At 32.6% G+C, this 11,680-nt stretch overlaps 1 protein-coding gene across 2 annotated transcripts; it reads right to left on the bottom strand.

Moving 5' to 3' along the window:
* Positions 1–2,292: 2,292 nt before the first annotated feature.
* On the bottom strand, positions 2,293–10,067 carry LOC120170251 (exosome complex component RRP45A-like). 2 transcript variants are annotated; one of them, XM_039178233.1, is made up of 10 exons: positions 9,718–10,067; positions 9,161–9,370; positions 8,866–8,961; positions 8,626–8,740; positions 8,449–8,502; positions 7,127–7,204; positions 6,829–7,017; positions 5,667–5,929; positions 3,207–3,265; positions 2,293–2,544 (listed from the first exon to the last, which is right to left on the bottom strand). In XM_039178233.1, exons 1-10 carry the CDS (start codon positions 9,852–9,854, stop codon positions 2,336–2,338), a joined length of 1,410 nt encoding a protein of 469 aa, XP_039034164.1. In that variant the 5' UTR covers positions 9,855–10,067; the 3' UTR covers positions 2,293–2,335. The 2 variants fall into 2 exon arrangements, with proteins under 2 accessions (XP_039034164.1, XP_039034165.1); XM_039178234.1 differs by lacking the exon at positions 8,449–8,502 and having other exon boundaries at positions 9,718–10,065.
* Positions 10,068–11,680: the final 1,613 nt, after the last annotated feature.

Raw genomic sequence — 11,680 nt, 5'->3', positions numbered from 1 at the left:
CTAAATCGAGGTGACAAAAAAAACGACCTGCCCTGCCCGTGCCTATCCCTAGTAATAGGCCAAGGTTCGAGTTGTTTTATTGTTACTTTTGTTTTTATTTTTCTAGCCTTCATTATAGTATAAGATAAATAACAAATGTTGTAAATATTATATCAAGAACTAGTGTTGGTGTAGTGGTAGAGGTTGACAGGTTGTATAATCCACTTTGGAGACTAAGGTTTAACTCTTTCATACAATTTTTTATTCAATTTATTTTCCTTCCATCATATGGTGTCACGTGTCACCATCTGATTAGAGGAAAATTATTAAAATTAAATATGAATTAAATTTAAAAAAGTTCTCCAATGATGTCATGACACGTGTCGTCATATGATTGGAGGATTAAAAATATTGAATTAAATAAAATTATGACCAATTTGATAAATTGTGTAAGGAATAAAGACTAAATGTGTAATTATATTTAATTTTATTAATTGCTATGTCAAATCTTCTGTTAATTGTTAACGGTAAGTGACTTAATTGAATTCATTTAAATAGTTGGGTGACTTGATTGAAAAAATTTCAAAAATGGTGGTTAGAATGAAAAGGGGGCAATAGTTAGGTGATCAATGATATAGTTTACCAAAAAAAGATTATGAAAAAAATATAATTAATATTTTATTTTAAATAATTTACCTTTAGATTTTTAACTAATTTATAATTATACAATGAGTATTTTAGAATTTTAAATTTTTATAAATTAGATTAATGTTGTTCATCGTTAGTGATGCTCAACGGTGCTCGTCGAGCGTGGTAAATTCATTCTTTAAGAAAATATATTAATTTAGTTAAATATAATTTTGTTTAGGCTTAAATATACAAAAGGTGCCCAATCTATACTCGTTTTTTCAGTTTAGTGCCTAATGTTTATTTCGTTTCAATTTGGTGCCTAACGTTTCATTCTATATTACTCAAAAAAGGTTAAGTTGTGACGAACTGTTAGTTTCTCTGTTAAGTGATAGGTGTTACAATCTTTTAATTTTAAAATTTATTTTTTAAAATATTATTATATTTATTAAAAACCTTTTTCATTTAAATTACAAAAAAGCCTCAAAATCCCTAAAATCTCCAAATTCTAACACTAACCCACCGCCGTTGCCCTATCCAGCCACAACCACCACCGCCGTCATAGTCCATGTCATCATCCTATTTATAAGTCGCCGTAGTTGTCGTCGATTGGTTGTCGAAATCGATTGGGATTACGATTTTCATCATAGGGTTTGCGGGGTATAAAACGTCAATTTGCCGTCGATCAGTCACAATTTGCCTCATCGACGGTAAAGGGCGGTTGGCAACGTGGTTTTAGGGGTTGAAATGAAAATTTTTAAAGTTTTGGGGTTATTTTGAAATTAATTTGTTTTCTTTTTTTTAAAAAAAAATATATATTTTTTTAATTTTATATAATTTTTAAAAAATATTAGATTGTGACACATGCCATTTAATAGAGAAAATTAATGGTTCTTCACGGCTTGATCCATTTTGAGTAACAAAATGAAATGTTAGGCACTAAAATAGAACGAAATAAACATTAGACACTAAACTGGAAAAACGAACATAAATTAAACGTCTTTTATATACTTAAGCCTTTTGTTTATTATAATATTGGAATTTCATTTAAACATTCTTATTTGCTAAAGAGTGAATTATTATAATTTAAACCAAAATGTGCAAGATCATATCCTTTATCAGCTTAACAAAAAAAAATGGCTGTCACTTTTTCCCATATATATGGGGTAATAGGGAGGTAAGATAGTAGGCTACCCCCAACACCAGGTTGAGAGCAACTTCCGTAAGAGACCTCCGAATTATGAAATGCCCTCCGTGAGACTCGATCTCACGACCTCAAGCTTAACGATAGGTAAAATAAATTTTAAATGATTTGTTGCATGCCAGAATTTTCACAACTTAGACTAACATTTAAGGCATCTAAAAGTTTAAGATATAATTTCGACACTTATTTTTTTATTAAGCCAAAATATAAATATGACATGTCATTTAACGAATTTTTTTAACGATCGTTACTCTATAGACACCTAAAAATATAACAAAGAAAACATTAGATACTTAATTTTAATGAAAAAAAATTAGACACAAGTTCTCCTCCAACGAAATACTGAAAAAAAAGAACATTTTCTAAAAAATATTTTACGATAAATAAGATTTATGAAAATGTTTGAAGTTTTTTTTTATTTTTGGGGGGGGGGGGTTTGAGTTCAGATTTACGTGAACTATAACTTACAATCGACATGCAAATACGTGTAACAAGTAAACCTAAAAACGTAACAAAATATGAAGTTTAAATCATCGAGGATCCTTTCTTTTTCCTCTTGTTCTTAGGTTTTACAGCATCTTTCAGTGTTTTCGGCCCTATCATCTGCATTTCGATTCTAGATGCGTCGACAGCTGACGAGTTTGGATTAACATCTTCGTATGACTCCGGTCTTTCAGCTTCACTTGGCTTTTCTTCGTAGCTCGATTCCTTTTTCTTATTCTGAGTTGAAAAACCTACAAATTCCACGTATGTGACGACATCTTTTGAGCTCATGCACATACTACTTCAAGCTCCAGTTAAGAACAGTAAAATATCATTCAAAAAAAGAATAACTGTTCAGAATTATTCATCAGGTACAGTACAGAAAAATGGTGCACTTCAGTTCATCTTAGGTTAGAGCCTATTCCTAAATCGAGTGACGTTTAGATACTCATAAAAACAGACAAATGCTACAAGTTCCACGAGTGAGAACCCTGTAATGACTTCTATCAAACTTGTTGAAAGTTAACGTATTCGGAATCAAGTGAACAATAAAGAATGGATCTTCATATTGTGAACCTCAGTTTATCTCGGGATAAATCCTATTCCTAAACCGACTGATGTTCATATACTCGCAACTCTAGCAGCAGTTTCTATGCAGGAACTCTAGCAACTCATTGTTTAGATGACAGTCGACATAAATAGGTTTTCCCAAACATGAAAGCAAGAACAAAGAGACAGTGATATCAACTTGTGCAAAATAAAGACAGCCTGGAAGCTTTCTGAAATAAACAAGACCAAGAACTTGATGGTGGTAAAAGTGCATCCGTACGATAACACACCCGTTTTCGAAGACACTGTTCAATTCATTTTACTGGGGGAAAGGAAGGGAACATTAAAGAGAAAGATCGAATACCCTGTAAGGCAACTGAAGCTTTCAGAAATTCAGGATCAACACCCTTCGAGTAGGGATCCCTGAGGAGAAAGAAAAAGTTTCAGCATTATTAACAAATAAAAGAGTTCATAACATTAACATGTTAAAACAGAAACCAAATAACACAAATAGAATGAACTAATGCAGCAAGACATGAAGAGAGGACTTAGAAAGCAAAATAACACTGGAAGACTTTAAAAAGAAATAAGATATCCCGGATCAACTGAATAGCGGGGATTTCCTACTCATATACCGAGAAGTCAATTATCCCGCAAATTACTATGTGAGAGAGGTTATAAGATGATACATGATAATTCAGTTTTTTGTTCCTCTATTTTTATTGTGTCATATCAAGTTCTTCAATGTGATAAACTTGTCAAGAATCTACCACTTAACGTAAATTAATATTATGCTTCGAGTAAAACAATGTTATAATCTTGAACTTTTTGTCTCCTACTAAGAAAAGACTACAAATAGAAAAAAGGTAATTAACTCGAGTCATAATATTATCTACAAAAAGAAAATGTAACATTACTCCCCTCCCAGAAAAAGAGGTTGTCCACTCGAAAGTTGGGATCAACTTGATGAAAGGTCCCTACCATTATTGATAGTCGAAACCGATAGAGATCTTTGACCTTCACAAACTCTTTTTTATTGAGTAGCACCATTGAACTAATATCTTCAAACTTCTTATCATCATTCGCTGTCTTCACAAAGACCCCATCAACTTTTTTTATTCCAATATAGAGTTGAAGTTTTTCTGGATCGGTTTTAAAGAAAAAGATGGATTGTCGGATATGAGTAAAGGAGGGTGAAAGAATAAGACAAGGAAGTGAAGTTGGCTGCGCTGCAAAATTCTTGTTGATATGGGTTTAGAAGGGTATGATGCCAGGGGACAAGGAAAAGACATCGGTAGAGGTCACCATTGTTTGGTTGTGTTTAGGTAAAGGGTCTACCTTCTTATCAGCCTTGGAGCCACTAACCTATTGAGCACTGAGCAGCAATTATTTTATCCCTTATTTCATGTAGGGATCTAACAGTTGAGACAGTATGGTTTTGGCTTCAACAATAGTGTCATGAATTATCTGCTCCGGTTTCTTGTGTATTTCTGCTTGCCTCTCTGTTGACCACTGCTACACCATTGTCGAAGATCATTGGCTCAGAACATCAAATATTATATTGAATTTTTATCTATAGTTCAGCTCACGAGAATGGAACCTCTTAGCTCATTAAAGGGAGACTGAAACCTCAGACCTCGTTAAAAGCAAGACCAAGGTCTTTCAAGGTTTTCTTTTAATATTCTAAGAGTTGCTGAAGCAACTAAAAAGCAAGTCTCCTTCTAAGGAAAGACTACTAATAATATAAAAAGCTCATACATAAGATCTCCTAATACTTCTCCTGATAAAATACTAATAAATTGATAAACTAATAATAATAGAGTATTTTTAATACACATGCTGTGTAAACTAAAGTTTGCGCACAATCCTGCTTATTTGAACCTTAAAACCTAAAATCTAAATCCCTAACCTTAAAACTCTAAACCATAAACTCCTAACACTAAATTCTAAACCCTATTTCCATTAAAAAAAGGCTTGTGTACACCAAAGTTTACACAACCTGTGTATTAGATAATTTTCCATAATAATAAGATAATTAACACGAATAATAATATTGGCTACAAAAATAACCCATAACATTCTTCTCCTAATAAAATACTAACAAACTGTTAAATTAATAATAATAATAAGATAATTAACTCGAATAATAATATTAACTACAAAAATAACATGCGAAAAACAAGCACAAACAAGATGTGCATATATCTTGACACTAAAGTATCGGTATCCTAGTGGAGGTGTATCCTTTTTAGTTTAACTAATAACACACTTTAATAATAAACTGGCAGATCAAACAAACAAAACATCGAAGCACAGCAGTAGAGCAGTTGGAAAGCCGTGTGTATTAATACTTCTAGTAAAAACAAGGTTTGGATCATAATAAACTCTAGATAGGTGTTCCTTGCAGATAAATTCCTCATTATCTTTCATATGGTTAAAGTACAGAACAAGCAAAAAAAAATTACAACATAGCAGGTAATGATCCAGACATTAGCAGATGTTTTCATCAAGCATAGCTTTCAATCAATCAGATATAGTAATCTAAATAAAATCAGATGCTCTAATAAGTAATAACTCATTCATATGTCATTACTCCGCCTCTACGTGATTAAGACTTCAATCAGTGACAAAGGAACCTCAGGTTAAAATGCATAGCACACATCAAGAAAACCACCCCTACGCCAATAGCATTAAACTACACAAAGGTCTAAGGTTCTCACAGGCTTAATTCAGGTAAATTAAACAGTTCTCTCAAAAATTCAGAAAAATCATAAAAGAAAGCATGCACACACTTGTGTGCACGTATGAAAGTTCAAAATCTTACCAACTCAGGGGAGTGCTGCTAAATTTGATACCATGGATGTCTGTCCCTCTTTTCAATGATTTGGTTTCAATCTCACCATTAATATTTTGACTTGGATAGCTTTCCCCTGATATGAGTTTTAACCTCTCCATATATTTACCCACCAACTCACTAATGCCCTTATTATCAAGAGTTTGGTCTTCGCCCTCTTTTACATTAGTATCAACACAAGTATGTTCACGCTTGATCATTTGTAGAGCTCTTTCTTTGTTGTATGCTTCAACCTACATCAATTTATTGAACAAGAATTATTATGGAGCAGACAATAGAAGCTCAATGTGACACAACTCAAATTAAAACAAGTAAAATATAAATTCCACTCGCAAGTTGCATGATAAAAAAACATAACCTTCTTCTGGACAGAGTAATTGCATAACAAAAATTAAATCAGGTTAGCCATCCAATTGATGCACTACTTGATTCCTCAGAAAGTTTTCTATATTTTTTTCCTAGCCTGCTATTCACTGGCTCATGGAAAAAGCAGTTGTGTCCTTTAAATAGTTAAAGAGTGATGGAAAAAAGAGTATGGGTAGGAATATGAGCTGAACAGCTGTCACACTTCCTCCCTCTGGAAACAGTGGATTTACCATATGCAAAAGTTTTTCTCCGTACCTCTAGATGCTTAAAATAACAACTATGAACAAGTGGCATAGAGAAATCACATAGAGCTGACAAAGCAGTTTCAAAGTTATACGGAAAAAGGTGAAAACAAATTAGATTAAAAAATGAGAAAGTGATTAAATTTTAATTCAAACATATTTACTCTTCAATCGAAATGCATTTTCATAACTTTTGAACAATATTTACTCTTCAATACGGTAAAAGTAATAACCAAAAAGTAAACTTTTAAAGGTTACTTCTGTAACAATATTTACTCTTCAATCGAAATGCATTTTCATACCTTTTGAATGCAAAAATATGCGGTAAAAGTAATAACCAAAAAGTAACTAATTCAATAGCATATTGCGATGCGTTCTCAAAAACCACTTCGTTGACAATTAGCCTAATTACCAGTTAAGATCTATAAACAAATTATCAGGTAGGAGTGGCAAATAAAATGAGCAGTCAAGATCCATTTTCCCTCATATTTCAAAGGACCATCCGGAGGAGGGGGGAAACTTACTGCTGCTTTTATCTGTTTTGTTATATCTGCAGCTTTTGTTGCAGCAAGTTGCAAACATTGCATGATAACTCTCTGACTGACACCTTCTCCTCCAGCCTTTTGAATCGCACAAATATCACCATTTGCATTAACAGTAGCAATCATTCTTCCAGCCATAACAGCCTCCTCATTGTGGGTGGGATCTATCACCTTCATGACATTTCATAACACTCAGAAAGCAAAGCATATGAACTTTAGCTTCTTTTTACCAATATATCACTTAAAAGTAGCCTAAAAGTTGAGAAAGAAGCTTTTGTACCACGACACTCTCATCAAAGAATCCAAAAGTAACTGCTATAGGAAGATGATGTACTATCAAAGGAACTGGGTCTCTCATCTATGAAAAGAAAAGACGTTATCACAAACTATTTGCTGCAATATACAATTAGTCAAATGCACATGGGATAAAAATAATAAATTTAAAAATAAATAAATAAGAAGTATAACATCAATAATTAGTTTATCTTCAATGTATGAAACAAGATCACTAAAATCCAGAATCTTTAGGAGGGGGAGTTTTCTGCATTACTAGGACAAATATGGATTTAAGATTTTCAATAATAATAAAAGCTTAAATTGGATATGCAGGCTAATTGCTCGTTTCCACCAAAAAACACCTAAATAACATAGATTTGTTTTCACATTAAAAAAATTAAATGAACACATAAATACAATCTTCAACCTAAAACACAGATATGGAAACATCCAAAGACTCTGGAATCCAGTGAATTACTATATATTCATGATTGAAGAAATTGCATAAAATATATTTGTGGAAAAATTTTATCTATTTTAGAAAATTTCTTTCAGCAAGATTGAGCCCATGTAATAGTGTAAAAATCATCCTGGGAGGCTTATTTAGATAGAATTTAATGGCCTAGAACCTTAGACCAGCAGCAACTTCATTCGTTTTCTTAGGCACAACTGAATTATCATGCTTTAAATAGGCCTGGAGTAGTCCATTTACAAGTTTGATTACAGCAGTCTGTGGACAAGCTGACAGAAGACAAAGCAGGTTACATGATTACCAAATGAAAACACATCCAAGCTCATCGAATGTTTTAAAAAAAAATTACAAGCTAGATATTACAAAAGTCTGTGGACAAGATGAGAGAAGCCAAAGCAGGTCAAGTGGTTACCAAATGAAACCACATCCAAACTCATTAAATTTGAAACAATTAACTTCTGCAGCCAACACATTCTAAAAAATCTACCTGTAAAACACACAATCACACTATTTTGTATACACACAATCACACTATTAATCAAGGATCAGAGAATATCCTGAACAATGCATTAGATGTAACTAATGATAAAATTTGTTACCAACCATGTAGCTTCAGTGAAAAACAAGTCCATAGGTTCCAAATTGATAAGAAAAAAAAAATTCTAAATGAATAGCATATTTTATCACCCACTGGATCTTTGGGAAAATGAATAGCCAACCAATTCTAAACATCTATGAAAAATAACGCATGCTTTATATGACGGACATACTCTTTGCTAGTAAGTTAGTAAGACACAAGTAAAATCCACTAAAAGAATTGATTAAATAAAGGCATTCAGAACTTCAATATTGTTTTTAGTTACTGCTTTTATGATTTGGTGAAATTCACTTCCCAAGGCTGTGAAATCCTTGTAAACGCAAAACCATCACAATGTAAGTCTCAAACTCACTAAATTCGTATCAATACTCTTATTTAACTAGGAGAAGAATTTCAGAACAAAAGTTCAATGACGAGACTCTGGAATAATCACCTCAGGTGGATGTATTATTACTTCTTGATCATCTTCTCCTCCTAGTGAGCATTCAGGTCTCCGAAAGGTCATAAGAGCAGCCAAAGCAGCCATATTAGCTGCATCGACTAGGTTACTGTTTCCACAAAGGCATTTCGGTCAAATAAAAATAAAAGTAAACATCTCAACTTTTTTTTTTTTTTTTTGGGGGGGGGGGGAGGGTTAAATAATGTTAATTCAGCAAAAAGACATTGCGCATACCCCCCATTATCTAGGATGTGGATATCAATGCGGATGGCCCATACTAACTTGCCAGCAACAATACAAAGTGATTCAGTATCTACAGCCCTACTTTCCCTGGAAGAGAGCTATATAACTTCAGATACATGTTCAAATATATGCTGTAAAGGAACAACAATGTAGAGCCCACAACATTCCACATAGCTTGTAAAACTGAACATAATCTAAAATATATACCTATAATCATGATATGATATAACATTAATAATACATTTGTTGAAAATAATCTCAAGTAACACTAATAAAACAAAAATACCTTAGACCACGATCTATTATACGTCCCAACTCAACAGAAGATTCTCCGGGACGGCCTGCCTCAAATGAGGGATCAGCCATTGGCGAAAATTCTGTGTAGATTGAAAGAGTTCCTTCATTAGGCCTATCTTGATAAGGCTGAACAAATTTAGCTGTCACAATGCCCATGACACGAGTCTGGCCAAGCTGCACCTCTGCATATCCATCTTCTCTGCAAAATTCAACCAAATTAAAGAGAGAGCGAAAAAAAGAACCCATTTGAACTTCCATTAGCCAAAAAAAAAAAAAAAAAGAGACTTGGCTTAGCGGTTGATAACATTCTGAAAAAGATTAAGGTCTGAGATTAAAATTTCCTCTCCTCGCTTATAATTCAGCAAATGTGCAAACAAAGTAAAGTAATTTTTGCATTTGAATGAAAAAAAAATCATTTCTTTACGCATAATAATCACATCACAAAATCCAACACAAAAGCAAAAGTTTCAAAAAAAAAAAAAAGGAAAGGAAACCCAGTAAGTTTTACAAGAAAACAAACAAAAAATAAAGAATGATTCAACTTACCTGTCAAAGTTGATGATGATATTACGAAATTCAAAGGGTTTACGACCATCTGTTCTTATTTCAGAAAGCAAAGCTGTTTTGATGAAATTCTTCTCATTCAGTGTCAAGCGCCGAGTGTTGGCCAATCTAACATCCATCTTTCTTTCTGCAACAAATCGGGTCTCTCCAAAACTGATGAATATCCACAGCAATCGGTTCTTTCTTTGAGACAATTCATCAAACGGGTTCAAAGCTTTTGAAATGCACTAGAAATAAGGGATTCGATTCGATACCCAGCAGCAATCCAGTATGTCGGTGATACAGAAGAATCGGAAAAAGGGGGTTGAGACTTGAGTGCTGCTGTTCTTCCTTGTGTTTACGGATCAGTACTGGTTGCTAATTGGTATTAGACCAGTCGATGGGCCGCGCTATCCGTCCTTGCAGTCCAACATGAAATCTCGAAAATACATAAAAAAGCTATATTTTTTTATTAATAATATGTGATAAAAAAATTCAAAATATGCATTTTTTCCATTATATTTTTAGTTCATATGTCATAATTAGGGATTGGCATGGGATTTGAACTCGATGGGTTTCAACCTGACTTGATTTAATTTGATCGGGGTTTTTTTTTAAATTGAGTTCGGATTGGGTCGAGTTTAGTTTTAGGGTGAAAATACCCGACCAAACTCGAAAAATATATAATTTTACTTTATATATTTAAGAATAATTACAATAATACCTCTATATATATTATTTTGTTCAATTAAATCACTGTTTTTATTGAATAAAAATAATATTTTATTATTATTTCGGGTCGGGTCGGATTTTTAAGTTATATATCAGGTCGATTCGAATCTTGAGTGGAGGATTCCTTATTCTCGGATCGGGTCGGTGGACCAAAAATCTAACCCATGCCTATCTCTAGCCATCGACTCAGTAATTGAATAGCCACCAACTAGTCACTGTATATTCATTGATCAACCATCGCCATTACTGTCAGCAGACTTTAATCCCTAAAAGTTTTAATATTCAAATCTCTAAACCTAGTTAATAACTATCACCGGCCGATCAATCATATCTTAGAAGCAAGGGGTTTGCTACGTTCACATCAGACCTAAAATCACATGATCGATTTGCATGGGATTTATCGTATGAAAAACACGAACATAACAAAGAAGCAAGTGACGGTGAAGGCAGCTTCGTTGGTCGCAAAAGTTAGAGGGTTTGATAGTTGAATGTTTGGCTGATCACATAGTTTTAAGGCGGCGGCCGATTAGCGGTGGTAAAAAGATTGAAATTACATTTTTTAGGGATTTTAGAGTTTTGATATAATCTTAGGAGAAAATGAATTTTTTAATAATGATTTTGTTCTTTTAAATGAAATTTCAAAAAATATAAAAGTGTCGCGTTCAGATAACATTTTTTTTATATTCTTTACGATATGCACATTTTATAGTATAATGGAAAAAATATTAGGCACATATTTTGAGCGAAAAATAATTTAGACATTTAAAATTAACACAGAGTATAATTTAAACACTTATTTTTTTCATTAAGCTATTTTAATAGGAGGAATATTATATTTTAGGATAAACTATTACTTATATTCTATTTGCGTACCTAAACTTTATATATTTTTTTAAAAATCATGTCTAACGTTTAGTTTATTTTTTATTTTGGTACAATGCCATTAAAAAATTAGCAGAACTGTTGATGTGTCTTTTTTTATTTTTAAATGATGACTTGACATTACCTTATAGTGACACGTCAACATCAACGTTAAGTTTTTAAGTGCAAGGTACCAAAATGAAACCTAAACTAAACATTATGTATGATTTTAAAATAAAATAAAGTTTAGATACCAAAATAGAACAAAAGTAATAGTTTAGGTACTACATGTGTAGTTTACCATATATTTTAAAATAACTAAATTTTATTTTTTAATCGAATAATTAGAAAAGTTATACATAAATATAATTGT

The sequence above is a fragment of the Hibiscus syriacus genome, unplaced genomic scaffold (assembly GCF_006381635.1).
Source record: "Hibiscus syriacus cultivar Baekdansim isolate YM2019G1 unplaced genomic scaffold, ASM638163v2 tig00111774_pilon, whole genome shotgun sequence".
Classification (NCBI taxonomy): domain Eukaryota; kingdom Viridiplantae; phylum Streptophyta; class Magnoliopsida; order Malvales; family Malvaceae; genus Hibiscus; species Hibiscus syriacus.
This window is presented reverse-complemented; position numbering and strand designations above follow the sequence as displayed.

Bases quoted from the DNA above. Each gene is read 5' to 3' on its own strand.
- LOC120170251 (XM_039178233.1), bottom strand. From the start codon at position 9,854: ATGGATGTTAGATTGGCCAACACTCGGCGCTTGACACTGAATGAGAAG. The intron at 8,503-8,625 runs GTGATTATTCCA...TGCGTTTACAAG, and splicing joins TAATAATACATCCACCTGAG to GATTTCACAGCCTTGGGAAG. The intron at 7,018-7,126 runs GTACAAAAGCTT...AATGTCATGAAG, and splicing joins TCTTTGATGAGAGTGTCGTG to GTGATAGATCCCACCCACAA.